We start from the raw sequence: 27,889 nt of genomic DNA, 5'->3' as shown, positions 1-27,889 counted from the left end.
GGTCATTTCTGAATAAAATATTTCCAATTACTATCAAGTATATGCCTACCCTATGGGAATTATTTATAATGCTTTAGATTTCAACAATATTTTTAAATAAGTATTTCTATATAAATACGCATAATTTAATTACCTATTAAGTTAGTCTTATGCATGGAGAGAGTTGATTCAACGATTGAACTTGTTCTAAATGATTAGCCATACTGTTTACATTTGTAAGGTTTCTCACCAGTATGCATGGTGTGCTGTATTTGAAGATATGATTCCTTTGAACAAATATTTACATCCATTACATTAGTAATGTTTTTTCTACTTAACGGATTCTGTGGGGACCTTGAAGAGGTGAGGAACAGGAAAAGTATTTCTCACATTCATTATACTTATAAGGCTGCTTTCCAGGATGGATTCTTTGATGAATTTGAAGAGTTGAGAACCAGGAAAAGACTTGCCAACTTTTTTCATTAGTGAAGATTATCTCTTCTCTAGATTCTATACTGAACTTAAAGATTTGAGGACTGGGTAAATGATATTCTACAGTGATTTCATTTAAATGTTTTTTCTCCAGTATGTAACCTGTTGTGACTTTTATGACTTCAGTAGTCTGTAAAAGATTCCTCACATTCATTACACTTGCAAGGTTTGTCTCCTGTATGGATTCTGTGGTGAATTTGAAGACTTAAGGAGTGTGTAAAAGATTTTCCACATCCATTACATTCATAAGGTTTGTTTCCAGTATGGATTCTATGGTGAACTTTAAGATTTGAAGACTTTGTAAAAGATTTCCCACATTCATTACATTTATAAGGTTTGTCTCCAGCATGGATTCTGTGGTGAGTTTTAAGATTTGAGGACTGTGTAAAAGATTTCCCACATTCATTATATTTGTATGGTTTGTCTCCAGTATGGGTTCTGTGGTGAGTTTTGAGACTTGAAGACTCTGTAAAAGATTTCCCACATTCATTACATTTGTAAGGTTTTTCTCCTGTATGGATTCTGTGGGGAATTTTAAGATTTGAAGACTGTGTAAATGATTTGCCACATTCATTACATGTGTAAGGTTTTTCTCCTGTATGGATTCTGTGGTGATTTTGAAGACTTAAGGAGTTTGTAAAAGATTTTCCACATCCATTACATTCGTAAGGTTTGTTTCCAGTATGGATTCTATGGTGAACTTTAAGACCTGAAGACTTTGTAAAAGATTTGCCACATTCATTACATTTGTAAGGTTTTTCTCCAGCATGGATTCTGTGGTGAGTTTTAAGATTTGAAGACTGTGGGGGCAGGGGATTTAGCTCAGTGGTAGAGTGCTTACCTAGGAAGCGCAAGGCCCTGGGTTCGGTCCCCAGCTCCGAAAAAAAGAACCAAAAAAAAAAAAAAAAAGATTTGAACACTGTGTAAAAGATTTGCCACATTCATTACATTTGTAAGGTTTTTCTCCTGTATGGATTCTGTGGTGAATTTTAGGACTTGAAGACTTTGTAAAAGATTTCCCACATTCATTACATTTGTAAGGTTTGTCTCCAGTATGTATTCTGTGGTGAATTTTAAGACCTGAAGACCATGTAAAAGATTTCCCACATTCATTACATCTGTAAGGTTTTTCTCCTGTATGGATTCTGTGGGGAATTTTAAGATTTGAAGACTCTGTAAAAGATTTCCCACATTCATTACATTTGTAAGGTTTGTCTCCAGTATGTATTCTGTGGTGAATTTTAAGACCTGAAGACCATGTAAAAGATTTCCCACATTCATTACATTTGTAAGGTTTTTCTCCTGTATGGATTCTGTGGTGAATTTTAAGACTCGAGGAGCATGTAAAAGATTTCCCATACTTATTACATTTGTAAGGTTTGTCTCCAGTATGAAATCTGTGATGAATATGAAGATTTGAGAGACCTGTTAAGGATTCCTCCCATTCGTTATATTTGTAAGGTTTGTCTCTGGTATGGATTCTGTGATGCGCTTTAAGTCTTAGGAACTGTGTAAAGATTTTTCCACATTCGTTACACTTGAAAGTTGTCTCATGAGTAGAAATTCTATAGTGACTCTTAAGATTTGAGGACTGAATTCTCTCAGGAGGAGAATCTGGAGATTCCTGAGCAGCTTCAGGAATGAAACAGATGACTTTTGCAAAGAAATCATTTCCATAATCACCTATTTCATGTTCTTCATTGTCATATCTACATTCCCGGAATTTCTCTCTATGTAGATCTGAAACGTCATTACATGCAAATCTTTGTATTATTTTCTTGAGAAAATAATCCTGTGTAAATGCTTTTGAGAATAGCCTCTTTGTAGAATCACAACACAGACTTGAAATTAACGAGAATATGTCATTATATGATACTTCGCAATTGGTTGAAAATCATATATATAATATATGTATCATATATATAATCATGTATATAATCATTGAAGAAACATGGAACACCAAACTGTACAAATTTTGTCCAGGGAAACATCCTAAGAAATATCTATGATATTTCATAGATATAATGTTCATTAGGAGATATTTCATGAAATCTATGATATATTTTATATAAGTGAACTTCATCCATAATAACTCAATGGAAAATACATCAACAAGGTATTTTTCTTTATATGACTTTTTATTTATTCTTTATATTTTCTACAGAACAAAATATACCACATCAAGTTTCACCCTATAACTGTTGCACATCAAATACCAGTTGAGACACTCCCAACACCAAGGAGATATCCCAACCCACATAAAAACCACTCTACCAGATCACCCCATTGCTTGAAGCCTCGTTTCTTGAGGGTTAGGTATATCTTCTATGAATGAAGTCAGACCCTGCAGTGCTCTACTATAAAGTATTGGGAACCTCATATCGACTGGTGAATGTTGGCTGGTTGGTGGCGCAGTATCGGACAGATCTCATGGGTCCAGGTTAGTTGAGACTTACACACTTCCTATAGGGTTGTCCTGCTCCTCATTTTCTTCAAGTATTTCCTTAATTCAAAAACAGGGGTAGAAATCCTGTGGAAGAGAGCTGGAACCTCAGAACTATAGACATTCCTGAGAATCCATAGTCGACAAAAACATTCTGCCCTCATTCCTGACCCTAGAGGACATCGCCTAGGCACAGGGATATAGCAAGAGTCAGGGGCAGGACCCTATGAGATCCAGCTGAAAGAAAACAGGTCAACAGGAGTGCTGTCACAGAGGCCTAATGGAAGGACAAGCCACTTTTACAGTCAGCAAGATAAGCCAATGGCAAAGACAACCTGTTGGTGAGAGGCAAGCACGGGAACATAAGCATTAGAAACCAAGACTACTTGGCATCATCAAAGCCCAGTTCTCTCAAAAAAAAGCAAATACTGGATATACAAACATGCTGGTAAAGCAAGATTTGGATTTAAAACCAAATTTATGGTGATGATGGAGGACTTTAATAAGGACATAAATAATTCCCTTAAAGAAATACAACACAAGTACAAAAATAGAAACTCTTAAAGAGGAAACACAAAAATCCCATAAAGAATTTTTTAAAGAATTATAGGAAAACAAAATATGTGAAGAAAATGAACAAAACCATCCAGGTTTAAAAATTGAAATGGAAACAATAAAGAAAGCACAAAGGGAGAAAACCCTGGAGATAGAAAACCTAGGGAAGAAATCAGGAGACAGAGATGCAAGCATCACAACCTGAATATAAGAGATAGAAGAGAGAATCTCAGGGGTAGCAGATACTATAGTAAACATTGACACAACCATCAAAGATAATGAAAAATGTCAAAAGTTCCTAGCACAAAACATCAAGGAAATCCAGGACACAATGAGAAGATCAAACCTAAGGAAAATAGGTATAGAAGAGTGAAGACTCCCAACTTAAAGAACCATTAAATATCTTCAACAAAATTATAGAAGAAAGCTCCCCTAACCTAGAGAAAGAGATAACCATAAACATACAAGAAGCCTAGAGAACCCCAAATAGAATAGACAAGAAAAGAAATTCCATCTGCCACAGAATAGTCAAAACCCCAAATGCAGAAAACAAAGAAAGAATTTTGGAAGCAGTATGGGAAAAAGGTCAAGTTACATATAAAGGCAGACCTATCAGAATTAAGCAAGACTTCCCACCAGAAACTATGAAAGCCAGTATATCCTGGGCAGATGTCATAAAGACCCTAAGAGAACAAAATGTCAGCTCAGGCTACTGTATTCAACAAAACTCACAATTAACATAGATAAAGAAACCAAGATATTCCATGACAAAACCAAATTTCTACAATATCTTACTAAAAATATAGCCCAAAAATGATAAGAGATGGAAAACTACAACACAAGGAGGGAAAATACACCCTAGTAAAAGCAAGAACGTAATCTCCTTTCAAGGACAACAAAAAAGGAGAGAGACACACAAACAGAATTCCAATTTTAACAAAAATAACAGGAAGAAACAACCACTATTCCTTAATATATCTTAACATCCATGGACTCAATTTCCCACTAAAAAGACATAGACTAACAGACTGGATATGTAGGAAGGACCCAGAATTTGGCTGCTTACAGGAAACACACCTCAGAGACAAAGAGAGACACTACCTTATTGTAACAGGCTGGAACAAAACTTTCCAAGGAAGTGGTCCAAAGAAAATGCTGGAGTAGCCATAGTAATATCCAGATTATTATAATAAAAATGGCAATTTTGCCAAAAGCAATCTACAGATTCAATGCAATCCCTATCAAAATTCCACCTGATTTCCTCATACAGTTAGAAAGAGCTATTTGCAAATTACTTTGGAAGAACAAAAACCCAGGTAGCGAAAAATATACTCAACAATAAAAGAACTTCTGGGGGAATCACCATCTCTGACCTCAAGCAGTATTACAGAGCAATAGTGATAAAAAATTATATGGTATTGGTACAAAGACAGGCAAGTAGATCAGTGGAATAGAATTAAGACCCAGAAATGAATCCACACACCTATGGTCATTTGATCTTGGACAAAGGAGGTAAAACAATCCAAAGGAAAAAGGATAGCATTTTCAAAAAATGGTTCTGGTTCAGCTGGAGGTCAGCATGAAGAAAAACACAATTTGACCCATTCTTATCACCCTGTACAGAACTTATGTCCAAGTAGACCAAGTACCTCCAAATCAAACCAGATACACTCAAACTAATAGAAGAAAAAGTAGGGAAGAGTCTCGATCACGTGGACACTTTGGAAAATTTCATGAAAAAAAAACACAAATGACTTATGCTCTAAGATCAATAATTGATGAATGAGACCTCATAAAACTGCAAAGTTTCTGAAAGGCAAAGCACATTGTCATTAGTACAAAACAGCAACCAACGAATTGGGAAAAGATAACCTATATCAGATGGAGTGCTAATATCAAAAATATACAAAGAACTTAAGAATTTAGACTCTAGAGAGGCAAATAACAGTATTAAGAAATGGGGAAAACGTTGAAGGAATCAGAGAAAGAACTGGAAGAGCTTGAAGGGGCTCGAGACCCCATATGTACAACAATGCCAAGCAAGCAGAGCTTCCAGGGACTAAGACGATACCTAAAGACTATACATGGACTGACCCTGGACTCTGACCTCATAGATAGCAATTAATATCCTAGTAAGAGCACCAGTGGAAGGGGAAGCCCTGGGTCCTGCTAAGACTGAACCCCCAGTGAACTAGACTGTTGGGGGGAGGGTGGCAATGGGGGGAGGGTTGGGAGGGGAACACACATAAGGAAGGGGCAGGGGGACGGGGATGTTTGCCCGGAAAACGGGAAAGGGAATAACACTCGAAATGTATGTAAGAAATACTTAAGTTAATAAAAAAAAAGAAAGAAAAAAAAAGAAATGGGGTAAAGATCTAACAAAAGAATTCTCAGCTAAGGAATATCCAATGGCTGAGAAATACCTAAAGAAATGCAAACAAACAAATAAAAACAAACAAACAAAAACAAACAAACAAAAAATGTGAAATTCCAACTCACACCGGTGAAAATGGCTAAGGTTAAAAACTCGGATGACAACAGATGTTGGTGAGGATGGGGAGAAAGAGGAACACTCCTCCACTTTTGGTGGGATTGCAAACTGGTACAACCACTCTGTAAATCAATCGGGAGGTTCCTCAGAAAATTTCATATTGCAATGCCTGAGGACCCAGCTATACCTCTGCTGGGCATAAACCCATAAGATGCTCCAACATACAACAAAGACACATGCTCCACTATGTTCATAGTAGCCTTATTTATAAGAGTCAGAAGCTGGAAATAAAACAGATGCCCCTCAACAGAGAAATGGACACAGAAAATGTCATATATCTATACAGTGGAGTACTAATCAGCTATCAAAAACAATGACTTCATGAAATTCATAGGCAAATGGAATGAACTAGAAAATATCATCCTGAGTGAAGTAACCAAATTCCAGAAAAACACACAAGGTATGCACTCACTTATAAGTGGGTATTAGCCCAAATGCTATAATCACCCAAGGTACAATACCCAGACCACATTAAGCTCATGAAGAAGGATGTCCAAAGTGCAGATGCTTCACTCCTTCTTAAAAGGGGGAACAAAAATATTCGTAAAGGGGAAGTGGGGGCAAAGTTTGGAACAACGAGTGAAGGAATAGCCATTCAAAGTCTGCCCCACATATGCCCCATATATGTACAGTCACCAAGACTAGGCAAAATTGATGAAGCTAAGAAAAGCATGCTGACAGGAACCAAATATGAATGTCTCCTGAGAGACACAGCTAGATCATGTCAAATACAGACATGAAGGGTAGCAGCAAACCACTGAACTGTGAACAAGACACATGGAGGAGGAATTAGAGAAGGGATTGAAAGAGCTAAAGAAGACTGCCACACCACAAGAACAGGAATGCCAATCAGGGAGTAAATTACTACCTAAGGACTATATACATGGAATGACCAATGGCTCCAACTAAATATGTAGCAGAGAAAGGCCTTGTTGGGCAACAATGGAAGAATAATCCCTTGGTATTATCAAGGTTATATCCCCAACTTATGGAAATGTCAAGGGGTCAATAATAGGTGGTGGATTGGAAGGGGAACACTCTTATAGAAGATGGGGAGAGGGATGGGGTAGGGGGCTTACGTCCTGGAAACCAGGAAAAGGAATGACATTTGAAATGTAAATAAAAAATATCCAAGAAAAAATGAAGAAAAAACACAGCTGAAAAAAAAAAGAATTGACAAATGGAACCTAAGAAAACTGCAAAGCTTTCATAAGGCAACAAACACTATCATTAGATGAAAATGGCAAGGAACAGATTGGGAAAAGATCTTTCCCAATCCTCCATCTGTTAGAGATGCAAGAACTTAGACTCTAGAGAGACAAATAACTCTATAGAAAACTGGAGTACAGAGCTAAACAATGAATTCTTACCTGAGGAATATAGAATGGCTGAGAAGTAACTAAAGAAATGGTCAACATACTTACTCATCAGGGAAATGCAAATCAAAACAACCCTGAGATTCCACCTCACACCAGTCAGAATGGCTAAGATCAAAACACAAGTGAAAACAAATGCTGATGAGGACATGGAGACCCAGCATTTTTCTGCATGCAAGAAATACACCTCAGAGAGAAGGACAGACACTATTCTCAGTGTAAATGGCTGGAAAATAATTTTCCAAGCAAAAGGCCCAAAGAAACAAGCTGGAGTTGCCATTCTAATATCAAATAAAATTGACGTTCAACCAAAAGTCATTAAAAAAGATAAGGAAGGACACTTCATATCCATTAAAGGAAAAATCCACCAAGATGAACTCTCATTCCTAAATATCTATGCTCTGAATGCAAGAGTACCTACATTTATAAAAGAAACCTTAGTAAAGCTCAAAAAACACATTGCCACTCAGACGATAATAGTAGGAGATTTCAACACCCCATTCTCATCAATGGACAAATCATAAAAACAGGAAAAAAAACAGAGACATAGAGAAACTAACAGAAGTTATGAAACAAATGGTTTTAACAGATATTTATAGAACATTGCATCCTAAATCAAAAGGATATAACTTCTTCTCAGTACCTCATGGAACCTTCTCCAAAATTGACGATATAATTGGTCAAAAAACAGGCCTCAGCAGATACATGAACATAGAAATAATCCTGTACATCCTATCAGATCACCACGAACTAAGACTAGTCTTTAATAACAATAATGACAGAAAGCCCACATATACATGGAAGTTTAACAATGCTCTACTCAATGACAACTTGGTCAAGGAAGAAATAAATGAAGAAATTAAAAACTTCTTAGAACTTAATGAAAATGAAGATACAACATTCCCAAACTTATAGGACACAATGAAAGCAATACTAAGAGGAAAATTCATAGCTCTGAGTGCCTACAAAAAGAAACAGGAGAGAATATATATCAGCAGTTTGGCAGCACACCTACAAGATCTAGAACAAAAAGAAATAAATAAACCCAAGAGGAGTAGAAGGCAGGAAAAAATCAAACAGAGGGATGAAATCAACCAAGCAGAAACAAAAAGGACTATACAAAGAATCAACAAAAGCAAGAGCTGGTTCTTTGAGAAAATAAACAAGATAGATAAACCCTTAGCCAGATTAACCAGAGGTTACAGAGAATGTATCCAAATTAACAAAATCAGAAATAACAAGAGAATCTGAAGAAATTTTTAAACAATCATCAGATTCTATTACAAAAGACTATATTCAACAAAACTTGAAAATATGGAGGAAATGGACAATTTCCTAGACAGATACCAGGTACAAAAGTTAAATCAGGAGCAGATAAACCATTTAAACAACCCCATAACTCCTACAGAAATAGAAGCAGTCATTAAAGGACTCTCAACCAAAAAGAGCCCAGGTCCAGACGGGTTCAGTGCAGAATTCTATCAGACCTTCATAGAAGACCACATATGAATACTGTCCAAACTATTCCACAAAATAAAAACAGACAGAACACTACCAAATTCCTTCCATGAAGCTAGAATTACTGTTACTCCAAAACCAAAGCCCCAACAAAGAAAGAGAACTTCAGACCAATTTCATTTATTAATATTGGTACAAAAATACTCATTAAAATTGTTGCAAACCGAATCCAAGAACACATCAAAATGATCATCCATCATGATCAAGTAGGATCCATCCAAGTGATGCAGGAATGTTTAATATACAAAAATCCTTCGGTGTAATCCACTATATAAACAAACTCAAAGATAAGAACCACATGATCATTTCATTAGATGCCGAGAATGCATTTAACAAAAATTTAACACCCCTTCATGATAAAATCCCTGTAAAGATCAAGAATTCATGGTCCATATCTAAACATATTAAAAGCAATATATGGAAACAAGTAGCTAACATCAAACTAAGTGGCAAGAAACTTGAAGCAATCACACTGAAATCAGGGACTAGACAGGGCTGCCCACTCTCTGCCTACCTATTGAATATAGTACTTGAAGACCTAGACAGAGCACTCAGACAGCATAATGAGGTTAAAGGGATACAAGTTGGAAGGGAAAAAAATCAAAATGTCACTGTTTGCAGATGACATGATAGTGTACTTAAGTGACACCAAAAGTTCCACCAGAGAACTACTAAGCCTAATAAGATGACTTCAGCAAAATGACTGGGTATAAAATTACCTAAAAACAAATCAGTAGCCTTCCTTTCCTGAAAAGATAAACAGCCTGAAAAAGAAATTTGGGGAATGATTCCCTTCAAAAAAGTTACAAATATCATAAAATACCTCAGTGTGACTCTAACCAAGCAAGTTAAAGTTCTGTATGACAAGTACTTGAAATCTCTGAAGAAAGAAATTTAAGATACCAGCAGATGGAAAGAGCTCCCATACTCGTGGATTGGCCAGATAGATGTAGTAAAAATGGCCATTTTGCCAAAAGCAACCCACAGATTCAATGCAATCGCCATCAAAATCCCAATTCAATTCTTCAGAGAGTTAGAAAGAGCAATTTGTAAATTCATCTAAAATAACAAAAAACCCAGGAGAGCAAAAACTATCCTCAACAATAAAAGAACTTCTGGGGGACTCACCATCCCTTACCTCAAGCAATATTACAGAGAAATGGTGATAAAAACTGTATGGTATTCATACAGAGACAGGCAGATAGATCATTGGGACAGAATTGAAGACCAAGATTTTAACCCACACTCCTATGGTCACTTGATCTTCGTCAAAGGAGCTAAAATTATCCAGTGGAAAAAGGATAGCATTTTCAACAAACGGTCCTAGTTCAAATGGAGGTCAGCATGCAGAGGAATACAAATCGATGCATTCTTAATGGCCATGCAAAAAACTTAAGTGTAAGTCAATCAAGGTCTTCAACTTGAAACCAGATACGCTAAAACTAGTAGAAAAAAATGAAAAAAAAGCTTGGATTGCATGGGCACTGGGGAAGATTTCCTGAACAGAACACCAATGGCTTATGCTCTAAGATCAAAAATCAACAAATGGGACCTCATAAAACTGCAAAGCTTGTGTAAGGCAAAGGACACTCCCTTTAGGACAAATCAGTAACCAACAGATTGAAAAAAGGACTTAACCCAGATAGACAAATGGAAGAGAATTGAAAACCGAGAAATGAACCCACACACCTATGGGTACTTGATTTTTGACAAAGGAGCAAAACCATCCAATGGAAAAAAGATAGCATATTCAGCAAATGGTGCTGGTTCAACTGGAGGTCGACATGTAGAAGAATGCAGATCGATCCATGCTTATCACCCTGTACAAAGCTTAAGTCCAAGTGGATCAAGGACCTCCACATCAAACCAGATACACTCAAACTAATAGAAGAAAAACTAGGGCAGCACCTCAAACACATGGGCACTGGAAAAAATTTCCTGAACAAAACACCAATGGCTTATGCTCTAAAATCAAGAATCGACAAATGGGATCTCATAAAGCGGCAAAGCTTCTGTAAGGCAAAGGACGCTGGTTAGGACAAAACGGCAACCAACAGATTGGGAAAAGATCTTTACCAATCCTACAACAGATAGAGGCCTTATATCCAAAATATAGAAAGAACTCAAGAAGTTAGACCGCAGGGAGACAAATAACCCTATTAAAAAATGGGGTTCAGAGCTAAACAAAGAATTCACAGCTGAGGAATGCCGAATGGCTGAGAAACACCTAAAGAAATGTTCAACATCTTTAGTCATAAGGGAAATGCAAATCAAAACAACCCTGAGATTTCACCTCACACCAGTGAGAATGGCTAAGATCAAAAACTCAGGTGACAGCAGATGCTGGCGAGGATGTAGAGAAAGAGGAACACTCCTCCATTGTTGGTGGGGTTGCAGACTGGTAAAACCATTCTGGAAATCAGTCTGGAGGTTCCTCAGAAAATTGGACATTGAACTGCCTGAGGATCCAGCTATACTTCTCTTGGGCATATAGCCAAAAGATGCCCCAACATATAAAAAAGACACGTGCTCCACTATGTTCATTGCAGCCTTATTTATAATAGCCAGAAGCTAGAAAGAACCCAGATGCCCTTCAACAGAGGAATGGATACAGAAAATGTGGTACATCTACACAATGGAATATTACTCAGCTATCAAAAACAATGACTTTATGAAATTCGTAGGCAAATGGTTGGAACTGGAAAATATCATCCTGAGTGAGGTAACCCACTCACAGAGAAACACAATGGTATGTACTCATTGATAAATGGCTATTAGCCCAAATGCTTGAATTACCCTGTAGGCCTAGAACACATGAAACTCAAGACAGATGATCAAAATGTGAATGCTTCACTCCTTCTTTAAAATGGGAACAAGAATACCCTTGGCAGGGAATAGAGAGGCAAAGATTAAAACAGAGACAGATGGAACACCCATTCACAGCCTGCCCCACATGTGGCCCATACAAATACAGCCACCCAATTAGACAAGATGGATGAAGCAAAGAAGTGCACGCAGACAGGAGCCGGTTGTAGATCTCTCCTGAGAGACACAGCCAGAATACAGCAAATACAGAGGTGAATGCCACCAGCAAACAACTGAACTGAGAATGGGACCCCCATTGAAGGAATCAGAGAAAGAACTGGAAGATCTTGAAGGGGCTCGAGACCCCATATGTACAACAATGCCAAGCAACCAGAGCTTCCAGGGACTAAGCCACTTCCTAAAGACTATACATGGACTGACCCTGGACTCTGACCTCATAGGTAGCAATGAATATCCTAGTAAGATCACCAGTGTAAGGGGAAGCCCTGGGTCCTGCTAAGACTGAACCCGCAGTGAACGTTATTGTTGGGGGCAGGGCGGCAATGGGGGGAGGATGGGGAGGTGAACTCCCATAAAGAAGGGGAGCGGGAGGGGTTAGGGGGATGTTGGCCCTTAAACCGGGAAAGGGAATAACACTCGAAATGTAAATAAGAAATACTCAAGTCAATTAAAAAAAAGAAATGTAAATAAGAAATATCCAATTTAATAAAGATGGAAAAACAAAAAAAAAGTTCTTTACCAATCCTACATAAGAGAGAGGGCTAATATCTAATATATACAAAGAAATCAAGAAGGTAGACCACAGAGAGACAAATAACCCTATTAAAAATATCAAGTAGGACTCATCACAGGGATACAGGGATGGTTCAATACACAAATATCCATGAACCTAATCTACTGTAGAAACAATCTCAAAGAAAAAATATAATCATCTATAGATGCTGAGAAAGCATTTGAAAGATCTCAACATCTCTTCATGATAAGTCTTGGAAGATCAGGAATTCAGTGCCCACAACTAAACATAGTAAAAGCAATATACAACAAACCCTTAGCGAACATCAAAATAAAAGTACAGAAATTTGAAGCATTCCCACTAAATTCAGGGAATAGACAAGACTGCCCACTCTCTCCCGATCTATTCAGGATAGTACTTGAAGCCCTAAACAACAAAAATAGGTCAAATGGATACAAATTGGAAAGGAAGAAATCAAAATATCACTATTTGCAGATGATATGATAGTAAACTTAAGTGACCCAAAGTTTCCACCAGAGAACATTTAAACCTGATGAACAAAGACATCAAAGGGGTTGGATTAACAAAATAATGGAAAGAAAACAATAGGCTGTCTCTACTCAAAAGATAAAAAGGCTGAGAACGAAATTAGTGAAACAACACCCTTTACAATAGTTACAAATAATATGAAATAACTTGGTGTGACTTTAACCAAGCAAGTGAATGATCTGTATGACAAGAACTTCACTTCTCTGAGGAAAGAAATGGAAGAAGATCTCAGAAGATAGAAAGATCTCCTTTGCTCATGGATTGCCAAGATGGATATATTAAAATGGCCATTTTGTCAAAAGCAATATAAAGATTAAATGCAATCGCATCAAAATCCCAACTCAATTTTTCATAGACTTATAAAGAGCAATTTGCAAATTCATTTGGAATAACCAAAAAGCCAGGATAGCAAAAAATATTTTAACAACAACAACAACAACAACAACAACAACAACAACAAACTTCTGAGAAAAAACACCATACCTGACCTCCAGCTATATTCCAGGGCAATTGTGATCAAACAAACAAACAATGAACAAACCAACATGGTATTGGTAGAGAGACAAGCAAGTTGATGACCAGAATAGATCAGTAGACCCAGAAATGAACCCACATACCTATTGTCACTTGATCACAGGAGCAAAAACCAGCAAATAGAAAAAATACACTGTTCTCAACAAATAGTGCTGGTTCAACAGGAGGTCAGCATGGAACAGAATGCAAATCATTCCATTCTTACTGCCTTGTACAAGGATCAAATCCAAGTGACTTAAGGACCTCTCATAAAACCAGATACACTGCAACTAACAGAAAACAAAGTGGTAAGAAGCCTTAATCACAGGGGAACAGGGGAAAGTTTTCTGAACAGAATATCAATGGCCTATGCTCTAAGATCAAGAATTGACAAACGTGACCAAATAAAAGTGCATAGCTTCTGAAAGGCAAAGGACACTGTCAATAGGACAAAGCTGCAACCAACAGATTGCAGCTTTACTAAGATACATAGTACTAATGAGTACCCAGTTATAAGACACCTTGCAATATACCCAAACTATGCTCCAACATATAACAAGAACACATACTCGACTATGTTCATAGTGGCCTTATGTATAATTCCCAGAAATTGGAAACAATGCGGATGTCCTTTGACAGAGGACTGGATACATAAAATGTGGTACATTTACACAATGGAGTACTACTCAACTATTAAAAACAATGACTTCGTGTAATTCAGAAGCAATGAGTGGAACTAGAAAATATGATCATTATTGAAGTAACCCAATCACAAAAAAGACACATGGTATATACTCACTGATTCGTGGATATTAGCCGAAAGGCTGGGAATACCCAAAATACAAATTACAGACCACATGAAGCTCAAGATGAAGGAAGAGCTAAGGGTGGATGCTTCAAGCCTGTCAAGAATGGGGAACAAAATACACATAGGAAGAAATATGGAAACAAAATGTGGATTAGAGACTGAAGGAAAGGCCATCTAGAGACTGCCCCACCTGGGGATGTATCCCATATACAGTCACCAAAACCAGACACTATTGCTGATGCCAAGAACTACATGCTGACAGGAGCCTGATATAACTGTCACCTGAGAGGCTCTGCCCAAGCCTTACAAATACAGAGATGATTAGTCATATCTAACCATTGCACTAAGAATGGGGTCCCCAATGGTGTAGGTGGATAAAGGACTGAAGGAGCTGAAGGAGTTTGCAATCCCATAGGAAGCACAACAATATCAACCAACCAGATACCCCAGAATTCCCAGGGACTAGACCACCATCTCAAGAGTATAAAGGGATAGATCTATGTCTCCAGAACATATGTAGCAGAGGATGGAGTTGTCAGGCATCAATGAGAGGAGAGGCCTTTGGTCCTGTGAAGTCTCAATGACCCAGTGTAGGGGAATGCCATGACAGGGAGGAGGAAGGCTTGGTTGGGTAGAGGTACACCCACATAGAATCAGGGGGAGGTGAGTTGGGATAGGGGATACCAAGAAGGGTATAACATTTGAAATGTAAATAAAGAACTATCCAATCAAAGAAAAAAAGTGAATGTGTGAGTCACAGTGCATTCAAATATAAATGTTACTAAATGCTTATTCCAAGGACATATAAGAATGAAGAATCCTTATATAAAATGTAAAACCAAGATAAAGGTACTTAACATGTTAACTATAAAGAAGATACTAATCAATCTGTAACAATTTAAGACACCTAATGATTAATGAAAGTCAGACCAAAACACTAAGTAGAGTTTTACAAATCCCTTAAGTAGAAATTACGAAAAAAATATTTCTCACCTGCAGAAACCAGGTTGTTATAATTCTCCAACATGACATCTCTGTACAAAGTCCGCTGAGCAGAATCCAGACATTCCCACTCCTCCCTAGAGAACTCTATAGCCACATCCATGAAAGTCAATAGACCCTGAAATTAAAATTAACAATATCCCTTTGTATCCATTATCCAAGTTCTATATTTCACTCAAGGAAAGATTCATTAATTATAGAACTTGGTCTGGTATAAATAACTAGTATACATTTTTGATAAATTATGCTATGAATGAAAGAATGCTGTGCAAAGAATCTTTGCAAAGATTCAATATGCTATCAGTTCTCAACCTGTGGGTGGTGACCCCTTTGGAAATGAAACTGCATGACCCTCTAGTATATCTAATGGTAGTTGCCTATGGTACCAGAAAACAGAGGTATTTACGTTCTGCCTCATACACTAGAAAAATTGCAATTATGATGTAGCAATAAAAATAAAATTATAGTTGAGATCACCATGACTTGAGGAACCCTAATAAAAGGTTGCAGCAGTAGGAAAGCAGAGAATTACTGCCTTGGGACTGAGATGCAACATTCATGAAACATGAGCCTTTATCTCAGGTAAATAATGACACAAGCGACTCTGTAGAATTATACATTCCCCTTTGCCATCATGTACATTCAGCTTTGTTAGCAGAAGCTTTACAAGATTTTCAGAATACATTTCCATATATATATTGAAAAATAAGTAGCCTGCAATAAGTAAAAACCTGTCTTTAGCACACCATTGACATAAGTTTTGAAAACTTAATTCTGAGAGTCATATGAAAAAATAGTGCTGTAAATGTGAGTCAGCATAGGAAAGTTTGGAAGTTTTGGCAATGAAGATTCTGTAAGAATACTCAACCTTTCCCATAATCATGCATACATTTACCTGACAAGAAGCCATCTTTCCTTTCTCCTTCAGAAGGGAATATCTCACAGAAGTTCACATTTCACGTTTACTCTTACTTAGAGAGAGCAGGTCTCTTCACTCCTTCTTTAAATGAGGAAAAAGAATACCCTTGGCAGGGAAGGGAGAGGCAAAGATTAAAACAGAGACTGAAGGAACACCCATTCAGAGCCTGCCCCACATGTGGCCCATACATATACAGCCACCCAATTAGACAAGATGGATGAAGCAAAGAAGTGCAGACCGACAGGAGCCGGATGTAGATCGCTCCTGAGAGACACAGCCAGAATACAGCAAATACAGAGGCGAATGCCAGCAGCAAACCACTGAACTGAGAATAGGTCCCCCGTTGAAGGAATCAGAGAAAGAACTGGAAGAGCTTGAAGGGGCTCGAGACCCCAAAAGTACAACAATGTCAAGCAACCAGAGCTTCCAGGGACTAAGCCACTACCTAAAGACTATACATGGACTGACCCTGGACTCTGACCGCATAGGTAGCAATGAATATCCTAGTAAGAGCACCAGTGGAAGGGGAAGCCCTGGATCCTGCTAAGACTGAACCCCCAGTGAACTAGACTATGGGGGGAGGGCGGCAATGGGGGGAGGGTTGGGAGGGGAACACCCATAAAGAAGGGGAGGGGGGAGGGGGATGTTTGCCCGGAAACCGGGAAAGGGAATAACACTTGAAATGTATATAAGAAATACTCAAGTTAATAAAAAAAAAAAAAACTAACCACACAATGTGACTCGTTTCAGAGAAGAGATGGGAAAAATGATTTCTATAGGCCGAAATAAAACAAAAGATTTTCCTGTTCCGAATTTAGGTGCTGTTTTTCTAGAAAATGGTGTATTCTCTACTGACCTGGAAATGCGGCTGCAGTGACCTGCTATAAACCTAATTCAGACAGATCAGAGTTGTACATGCAGGCTGAGCAGGGCCATAAGCTGAAGTTGATGGTCACCTTTTCTTTCCTTAATATTTATTCAGATGGTTATTCAAAATTAAGTGGAGTCATCTCTTTTCAATAATTGCCAGAATCTGTGAGGTGTCCACAGCTGAAGGTATTTTTCATGCTGGGTATGCATTAGAGTTTCCTGAGGCTGAGAAAAGCAAGTCAGTCAGTGCCTGTATCACCAGTCTGAAAAGAGATAGTACTTTTGGAGTTTATGTCCTCTTCTAAGAGGCCATGATGTTATTGTTTTAAAGGAAGACACATGCTTGTATTTTCGCACCAATTTCCTTTTAGCAGTGACATCTCTTGTTTTGGATTCATAATTAAGTACTCATATATTCATACCTCAATACCTCTGCATCTTGTTTAATACCTTCAGCTGTCACAGAAGGCAGCTGAACTTCATGCTCCTACAATATCTTCCCTGGTGGCACTTTTGGCTGATAAGAGGCTGAAAATACAGTTATATTAAAGATGGCTTTACCAACCAAGGGCATTTAATTTCTACAAAAAATATACTAGACAACACAAGGAGACATGTTTTTCTCTGCTGGAAAACTCACCCTAATGGATTAACAACAGACACTAGAGGAAATGCTAATAGAAACACAAATTGTGCCTCAAGGTTTTGTGAAATTTTCTATATATTTCTTTATTTCTTTTTCCTCTATCATTCTCATATTATTTTTAATACTTTACACCTATATACTATGTATTTGAAGATTCAGGTGTTTCAAGAATGCAAGATGTAGAACTAGTCCAAGAGGAGATTTCCAGTTTTATTGTGTACCTTTAAATTAGTACAATCTAGTAGTTAGAACTATACTAGAAATTCTTAGGCAAGTGGATGGACCAAGAACGTATCGTCCTGAGTGAGGTACCCCAGTCACAATACAACACACACGGTATGGAATCACTGATAACTGTATATTAGCCCCAAATCTCAGAATGCCTAAAATACAATTCACAGGCTAAATGAAGCTCAAGATAAGGATGCTTGCAGCGAAACATCAGACTGAGCACACAGACCCCACTGGAGGAGATAGAGAAAGGACTGAAGGAGCTGAAGGGGTTTCTAAAACCATAGGAAGAAAAACAAGATCAACTAACCAGACACCCCAGAGCTCATGGGGACTAAACCACCAACCAAAGAGTTCACATGCAGAGACCCCTGGCTCCAGACACATATGTAGCGGATGATATCATTGTCTGGCATAAATAGGAGGAGAAGCACATCTTCCTGAGAAGACTCCCTTCCTCAGTATAGGGGAATGGCAGTTGAGTTGGTAATGGGTGGGTTGAAGTGGGATCTTCTTCATAGAAGCAGGGAGAGGGTGGAGGAGGGATGAGAGAAGGGGGATAATATTTGAAATCTAAATTAGTAAAATATCTGATTTTAAAAATATAAAGAAAAATGCTGTACCTAAGAATATCTAGAGGCATGGCACAATATCGCCAGATGAAAATACACTGCCCAAGAAGCTTTCAGTTCTAGGAAGATGGAAGTTGCTATCTCTTAAAATGTATTGTTTTGTATTTTAAACATTCTAAAATAGAAACACATTGGTTTAATAATTGAACACTATCATTGTATGCTCTTGCCTCCAATAAATACTCAGCTCTGATTCTGCATGTTTTAACACATTCTTTTAACTCTGGCTCTTAGGAGTCAGAGACAAGTGGATATCTGTGATGTGATAGGACAAGTCTCACACATGTATGTAGAAGCACCCCTGAATATTCTATTACTCTAACTACAAAAGATCTTGAAAACTTGTCGTGCATTTTTATTTGTTCATGCTCTTCTTGTTTATATACTCAGCCTCCTGCTGCTGTTCATCTTTCTTTGTCTGTTATGAAAAGAGTGTTTTTTATTTGAGGCATAGTAATTTTCTCTGTATATTTTGTTCTACATTTTTTATTTTTATGCTTCTACCACACATCCATTGTCAGCAGCTGTATCACATCATTATTTATACAGTGTGTTTTATTGACTATCTTGCTTGTCTTAAATTAGAAAGCCATCGTATATACAAGCAACCAATCCCTGACATTAGTAGTGATACTCTGTTATGCTTGCAGACAGGAACCTAGCATAACTGTCCTCTAAGAGGCTCTGACTGAAATAGGTACAGATATACACAGCCAAACTTGTGATGGTGAGTAGTGACCCTTATGGAAGTGTGAGGGAAGGATGGGAGACCATGAATGGAATGGAACCCAGAGGCATGACCAAGAGATTCTACTGACCTGGGACCTATCAGAGACTGAACCACCAACCAAGAAACATACAAGGACTGAAACATGTCCCCTGGTACATATGCTGTGGGTGTGCAGCTTAATTTTCGTTCGAGTCCAGAAAAAAGTGTTACAGAGGCTCTCACTAAAGTTGTAGCCTGATTGAGCTTTATGGCTAATATCAACAGTATCAGTTGATCCACTCATGGTATCAGTAAGTGTATACCATGTGGTTTTTTGTGTGTGCCTGGGTTATCTCACTCAGGATATTTTCTAGTTCCATCCATTACCCTAAGATTTTTATGAAGTCTTTGTTTTTAGTAGCTGAGTAGTACTCCATTGTATAAGTGCACCATATTTTCTATATCCTTTCCTCTCTTGAAGGCATCTGGGGTCTTTCCATCCTTTGGCTATTAGAAATAAGGCTGCTATGAACATAGTGGAGCATGTGTCCTTGTTATGTTTTTGGAGCTAATTATGCCCAAGGAGTAGTATAGCTGAGTCCTCAGGAAACACTATGGCCAATTTTCTGAGGAACCACCAGATAGTTTTCCACAGTGGTTTTTCCAACTTGCATTGCCACCAACGACGAAGGAGTGTGCCACTTTCTCAACATCCTCGCCTTCATCTACTGTCACCTGAGTTTTTATCTTTTGCCATTCCGACTGGTGTGAGGTGGAAACTCCCAGATTGTTTTGATTTGCATTTCCCTGAAGAGTAAAGATGTTAAACTTTTCTTTAGGTTTTTTTTCAGCCATTCAGTACTCCTTAGTATAAAACTCTTTGATAGGTCTGTACCCTTTTTTTAAAAGTAGGATTATTGGCTTCTCTGGGGTCTAACACCCAGACTTCTTTTTATATATGAGTTACTGACCCTCTATTGGATGTAGAATTGGTAAAGATCCTTTCTCAATCTGTTGATTGCTTTTTTGCACTACTGACTGTGATGATTGCACATGGAAGGGCTCATGGCTTCAGACTTATATGTAGCAAAGGATAGCATTGTCTGGCATCAATAGGAGGACAAACCCTTGGTCCTGGCAAGACTTGTTTCCCGAGTGAGTGGAAAAACAGGGTTTAGAGGTAGGAGTGGGGAGGTAGGAGAGGGAGTATTCTCAAAGAGACAGGGCAGGGGAGTATTAGAGAGGGGAAACTGGGAAAAGGGATAACATTTGAAATATAAATACATAACATATTCAATTAAAACAAAACTTAGGAGAGAAGAGCTAACAGTGGTGGTGCATATTTTTAGTCACAGAAACTGGGAGGTAGCATGAGATAAACCTCTGATTTCAAGGCCAGTCTAGTCTACAGAGTGAGTTCCAGGACGTCCAGTGCTACACAGAGAAACCCTGTCTCTGCAACTCAAAAGCCATAAGATTTTAATTCATTCTGAAGCCAATCAGGCCTTTGAGATGTGAGAATTTTTAAATATTTAACTGTCAAATATCACAAATAATTATGCATGCATGCAGTGGGAACTACAGTGTGGAAAGAGGCTTCAAGATGTGAGGGTGCAGATATGTGACTATACATCACACATGACAAGTACTCACCGTGATGGTGGTAAAACCAAAGACCCCTCAGGTTTAGAATGTTATCTCTGAAGATTACTTTGTTATTCCCAGAGTACTTGGCAACTCTTTCAATGACCTCTTACTGTTCATCAGTAATAAAAGAAGGGTCCATAGAACAGAAGACCCCATGGGTTTACCCAGGAATGCACCAGAAACATACTCTCTGCTCTGCCCACATTTCCTCTTCTGATCTGAAAGATCAGAATTCTCACTACTTGACTGATTCATAGTGAATGACATAAGAGAACATTCTTTTATTACTTAAATTAACATTCTCTTGAAAATAAAAAACAAATAAACACAACAGAAAAAACAAAAAAACCCCTTGTAATCTGTCCGTAGTATTTGAGTCCCCTATTCATTAAAATTACTATATGCTAACAAAACATTAAAAATTAATGCCTCATTGCCTTTACATTGTAGTTAGACCTAGTGATAGGTGGAAGTTGAGCTTCTAGTACAAAGAATATTTTGTAGAGGAATTTAGGCATGGATAGGAATCAGAAAGGGGACCTCTGTGGTTGTCGCAGGAAAACTGGTATTATAGATGTTTTGAATTTAAAAGAAAGTAAAGATATTTAGCTTTAATAATTAGAAAAATGGTAAATTCAATTTCAAAGACTGGCTGAAGAGGTGGCTCAGTAGATGAAGTGCTTAAAGCACTTCATCTTTGAGAGAGGGTCTGAATTCAGATTTTCAGTAGCCCATAAAATCAGGAATGGTAGGTGTTTTTCTGTAACCACAGCACTAGGAACATGGAGTAGTGAATAGAGACTAATTCCTAAAATTCCATGGTCAGCTGCTGTCACCAAAATTGTGAGCTCCAGGTATTATGAGAGACCTTGTTCCAGAAAAACTAGAAATACTAGAGCATATTAGTATCCAGAAGGCATATGATTTTGTCTTTTGCCTGCACAGTTTAAGGGTTATATGTATGTAGCTGGTATTTATATAGGAACTTGAGATTCAAAACTTTTTGTCCTCGTGCTTTGCCTGGTGCTTTTACCCACTGAGTCATGACACCATTCAAGATTAAGTACAATTTATTAATCTTTTATGAATTAATGTTAATTATTAACTCAATTGATAAAGAATAATAAACTATGCTTCCATAAACATACCCAAAGGAAATGAATTTTCAGTAGTTATTTTAGTTCACAAAATTTATATTAATTTATTTACCTATATTAAATATAAAACATTAAATATAAAACATTTCCCATAATTATTGATATATAAGTTATTTTAGCAATTCAGTAACAATTATTCTGACTGATTCTATTTCACCATATAATCAAGTTAGTATAACTGATTTGAAAAATTTTTATGGTTTTTTTTTCTATTTTGTTTTTGGCTAGTGCTTTTTTTTAACTTATTTTATTTATATTTTATTTATTTACATTCCAGTCATTGCCCATGCACTTGGTGCCCCCCCATACTTCTCTATACTTTATCCCCTTTCCATACCAGAGGATATACCCCCAGCAGGCCTCCCCCTTCACTGTGACCTCAATTATCTCAAGGATTAAGAATATCTTCTCCCATTAAGGCCCAAACAAGCAGACCTCATGTGACAAAGACCTTGAACCAACTGGTGTGTGTTCCTGTTGGATCAGGCCTTGAGAGATCCCCAGCAACTGGTTAGTTGAGACTGCTGGACTTCTTATAGGGTTGCTCTGTCCTCCAGTTCTTTCATTCTTTCTCTAATTCAACCATAAGGGACTTCAACTTCATTACAACGATTGGGTGTAAGAGTCTGCTTCTGGCTTGGATAAGGGCACAGGAGCAGCAAGTCTGCTGCGTCTGAAATACCACTGGAACCTGAAGGGACTGACCAGATAAACATTTCTCTGCACCCAAATACCGTGGGAGGGAGAGCTAAACCTTCAGAGAGGCAGACACACCTGGGAAACCAGAAGAGACTACACTCTGCCCACATCTCTGACTCTAGAGGAAAACACCAAACGCCATCTGGAACCCTGGTGCACAGAAGATCCCAGAAAGGGTGGCGCCAATCCTCCCACTGGTTGCTGCCCCAGGGGAGAGCTCATGAGCAATACCCCACAAGCAAACTCGAGCCTCGGGACCACAGGTAAGAGAAACTTTCCTGCTCCAAGTGACCTGCCTGGTGAACTCAAGACACAGGACCACAGGAACAGCTGAAGACCTGTAGATAGGAAAAACTACATGCATGAAAGCAGAACACTCTGTTTCCATAACTGGCTGAAAGAAAACAGGAAAACAGGTCTACAGCACTCCTGACACACAGGTCTGTAGGACAGTCTAGCCACTGTCAGAAATAGCAGAACAAGGTAACATCATAGACAACCTAATGGTGAGAGGCAAGCTCAGGAACCCAAGCAACAGAAACCAAGACTACATAGCATCATCGGAGCCCAATTCTCCCACCAAAGCAAACACGGAATGTCCAAACACACCAAAAAGGAAACATCTAGTTTCAAAATCATATTTGATCATGATGCTGGAGGACTTCAAGAAAGACATGAAGAACTCCCTTAGAGAAACACAGGAAAACATGAATAAACAAGTAGAAGCCTAAAGAGAGGAATCACAAAAATCCCTGAAAGAATTCCAGAAAAACATAAATAAACAAGTAGAAGCCTGTAGAGAGGAATCACAAAAATCCCTGAAAGAATTCCAGGAAAACACAATCAAACAGTTGAAGGAATTAAAAATGGAAAGAGAAGCAATCAAGGAAGAACACATGGAAACAACCCTGGATATAGAAAACCAAAAAAAGAGACAAGGAGACCAACAGAATACAAGAGATAGAAGAGAGAATCTGAGGAGCAGAAGATTCCATAGAAATCATCGTCTCAACTGTCAAAGATAATATAAACCAGAAAAAGCTACTGGTCCAAAACATTCAGGAAATCCCAGACTCAGTGAGAAGATCAAACCTAAGGATAATAGGTATAGAAGAGAGTGAAGACTCCCAGCTCAAAGGACCAGTAAATATCTTCAACAAAATCATAGAAGAAAACTTCCCTAACCTAAAAAAGAGATACCCATAGGCATACAAGAAGCCTACAGAACTCCAAATAGATTGGACCAGAAAAGAAACTCCTCCCATCACATAATAGTCAAAACACCAAATGCACAAAATAAAGAAAGAATATTAAAAGCAGTAAGGGAAAAAGGTCAAGTAACATATAAAGGCAGACCTAACAGAATCACACCAGACTTTTCGCCAGAGACTATGAAAGCAAGAAGATCATGGACAGATGTCATACAGACCTTAAGAGAACACAAATGCCAGCCCAGGTTACTGTAACCAGCAAAACTCTCAAATAACATACATGGAGAAACCAAGATATTCCATGACAAAACCAAATTTACACAATATCTTTCTACGAATCGAGCACTACAAAGGATAATAAATGGTAAAGCCCAACATAAGGAGGCAAGCTACACCCTAGAAAACGAAGAAAGTAATCATCTTGGCAACAAAACAAAGAGAAGAAAAGCACACAAACATAACCTTACATCCCAATATGAATATAACAGATAGCAACAATCAATATTCCTTAATATCTCTCAACATCAATGGACTCAACTTCCCAATAAAGGGACATAGATTAACAAACTGGATACGCAATGAGGACCCTGCATTCTGCTGCCTACAGGAAACACATCTCAGAGACAAAGACAGACACTACCTCAGAGTGAAAGGCTGGAAAATAACTTTCCAAGGAAATTGTCGGAAGAAGCAACCTGGAGTAGCAATTCTAATCTCAAATAAAATCAATTTTCAACTAAAAGTCATTAAAAAGGATAAGGAAGGACACTTCATATTCATCAAAGAAAAATCCACCAAGATGAACTCTCAATCCTAAATATCTTTGCCCCAAATACAAAGGCACCTACATACGTAAAAGAAACCTTGCTAAATCTCAAAACACACATTGAACCTCACACAATAATAGTAGGAGATTTCAACACCCCACTCTCATCAATGGACAGATCATGGAAACAGAAATTAAACAGAGACGTAGACAGACTAAGAGAAGTCATGAACCAAATGGTCTTAACAGATATTTATAGAACATTCTATCCTAAACCAAAAGGATATACATTCTTCTCAGCTCCTCATGGTACTTTCTCCAAAATTGACCATATAATTAGTCAAAAAATGGGCCGCAACAGGTACAGAAAGATAGAAATAATCCCATACGTCCAATCAGACCACCACGGGTTAAAGCTGGTCTTCAATAACAATAAGGGAAGAACGCCCACATATATGTGGAAGTTGAACAATGCTCTACTAAAGGATAACCTGGTCAAGAAAGAAATAAAAAAAAAATGAAAGACTTAGAATTTAATGAAAATGAAGGTACAACATACCCAAACTTACGGGACACAATGAAAGCTGTGCTAAGAGGAAAACTCATAGCTCTGAGTGCCTGCAGAAAGAGGAGAGAGCATATGTCAGCAGCTTGACAGCACACCTAAAGCTCTAGAACAAAAAGAAGCAAATACACCCAGGAGGAGTAGAAGACAGGAAATAATCAAACTCAGAGCTGAAATCAGCCAAGTAGAAACAGAAAGGACCATAGAAAGAATCAATACAACCAAAAGTTGGTTCTTTGAGAAAATCAACAAGATAGATAAACCCTTAGCCAGACTAACGAGAGGACACAGAGAGTGTGTCCAAATTAACAAAATCAGAAATGAAAACTAAGACATAACTACAGAATCAGAGGAAATTAAAAAAAAACATCAGATCTTACTACAAAAGCCTATATTCAACAAAACGTGAAAATGTGCAGGGAATGGACAATTTCCTAGACAGATACCACGTACCAAAGTTAAATCAGAAACAGATAAACCAGTTAAACAACCCCGTAACTCCTAAGGAACTAGAAGCAGTCATTAAAGGTCTCCCAACCAAAAAGAGCCCAGGTCCAGATCGGTTTAATGCAGAATTCTATCAGACCTTCATAGAAGACCTCATATCAATACTATCCAAACTATTCCACAAACAGATGGAGCACTACCGAATTCCTTCTAAGAAGCCACAATTACTCTTATACCTAAACCACACAAAGACCCAACAAAGAAAGAGAACTTCAGACCAATTTCCCTTGAATATCGACGCAAAAATACTCAATAAAATTCTGGCAAACAGAATCCAAGAGCACATCAAAACAATCATCCACCATGATCAAGTAGGCTTCATCCCAGGCATGCAGGGATGGTTTAATATACGGAAAACCATCAACCTGATCCATTATATAAACAAACTGAAAGAACAAAACCACATGATCATTTCATTAGATGATGACAAAGCATTTGACAAAATTCAACATCCCTTCATGATAAAAGTCCTGGAAAGAATAGGAATTCAAGGCCCATACCTAAACATGGTAAAAGACATATACATGAAACCAGTTGCTAACATTAAACTAAATGGAGAGAAACTTGAAGCTATCTCACTAAAATCATTGACTAAACAAGGCTGCCCACTCTCTCCCTACTCATTCAATATAGTTCTTGAAGTTCTACCCAGAGCAATCAGACAACAAAAGGAGATCAAGGGGATACAGATTGGAAAAGAAGAAGTCAAAATATCAGTATTTGCTCATGATATGATAGTAAATTTAAGTGATCCCAAAAGTTCCACCAGAGAACTGCTAAAGCTGATAAACAACTTATGTTACACAACTGATAAACACACCTATGGTCACTTGATTTTTGACAAAGGAGCAAAACCATCCAATGGAAAAAAGATAGCATTTTCAGCAAATGGTGCTGGTTCAACTGGAGGTCAACATGTAGAAGAATGCAGATCGATCCATGCTTATCACCCTGTAAAAAGCTTAAGTGCAAGTGGATCAAGGACCTCCACATCAAACCAGATACACTCAAACTAATAGAAGAAAAAACTAGGGCAGCACCTCAAACACATGGGCACTGGAGATAATTTCCTGAACAAAACACCAATGCCCTATGCTCTAAGATCATGAATTGACAAATGGGATCTCATAAAACTGCAAAGCTTCTGTAAGGCAAAGGACATCATTGTTAGAACAAAATGGCAACCAACAGATTGGGAAAAGATCTTTACCAATCCTCCAACTGATAGGGGGCTTATATCCAAAATATAAAGAATTCAAGAAGTTAGACCGCAGGGAGACAAATAACCCTATCAAAAAATGGGGTACGGAGCTAAACAAAGAATTCACAGCTGAGGAATGCCAAATGGCTGAGAAACACCTAAAGAAATGTTCAATATCTTTAGTCATAAGGGAAATGCAAATCAAAACAACCCTGAGATTTCACCTCACACCAGTGAGAATGGCTAAGATCAAAAACTCCGTTGACAGCAAATGCTGGCGAGGATGTGGAGAAAGAGGAACACTCTTCCATTGTTGGCGGGATTGCAGATTGGTACAACCATTCTGTAAATCAGTCTGGAGGCTCCTCAGAAAATTGGACATGAACTAACTGAGGACCCAGCTACACCTTGGACATAGAGCCAAAAGATGCCCCAACATATAACAAACCCACATGCTCCTCTATGTTCTTAGCAGCCTTATTTATAATAGCCAGAAAATGGAAAGAACCCAGATGCCCTTCGACAGAGGAATGGATACAGAAATTGTGGTACATCTACACAATGGAGTACTACTCAGCTTTCAAAAACAATGACTTTATGAAGTTCATAGGCAAATGGTTGGAACTGGAAAATATCACCCTGAGTGAAGTAACTCAATCACCGAAAAACATACACGGTATGCACTCATTGATAAGTGGATATTAGCCGAAAGGCTCGAATTACCCTAGATGCACAGAACACATGAAACTCAAGAAGGATGACCAAAATTCAAATGCTTTCCTCC

At 38.0% G+C, this 27,889-nt stretch overlaps 1 protein-coding gene across 1 annotated transcript; it reads right to left on the bottom strand.

Annotated features, from left to right (window-relative positions):
* Positions 1 to 593: 593 nt before the first annotated feature.
* LOC147999635 (uncharacterized) lies at positions 594 to 16,255 on the bottom strand. Its single transcript, XM_087593643.1, has 6 exons — positions 16,241 to 16,255; positions 15,337 to 15,463; positions 10,173 to 10,177; positions 1,981 to 2,095; positions 1,388 to 1,896; positions 594 to 1,088 (listed from the first exon to the last, which is right to left on the bottom strand). The coding sequence occupies exons 1-6, from the start codon at positions 16,253 to 16,255 to the stop codon at positions 594 to 596; spliced, it is 1,266 nt and encodes a 421-aa protein (XP_087449769.1).
* Positions 16,256 to 27,889: the final 11,634 nt, after the last annotated feature.

The sequence above is a fragment of the Rattus norvegicus genome, chromosome 18 (assembly GCF_021556685.1).
Source record: "Rattus norvegicus strain SHRSP/BbbUtx chromosome 18, alternate assembly SHRSP_T2T, whole genome shotgun sequence".
Classification (NCBI taxonomy): Eukaryota; Metazoa; Chordata; class Mammalia; order Rodentia; family Muridae; genus Rattus; species Rattus norvegicus.
This window is presented reverse-complemented; position numbering and strand designations above follow the sequence as displayed.

Bases quoted from the DNA above. Each gene is read 5' to 3' on its own strand.
- LOC147999635 (XM_087593643.1), bottom strand. The intron at 1,897-1,980 runs AGTTCCTAAGAC...AATCCTTAACAG, and splicing joins ATGTGGAAAAATCTTTACAC to GTCTCTCAAATCTTCATATT. The intron at 1,089-1,387 runs TCAAATCTTTTT...TTAAGTCTTCAA, and splicing joins GCAAATCTTTTACACAGTGT to AATCACCACAGAATCCATAC.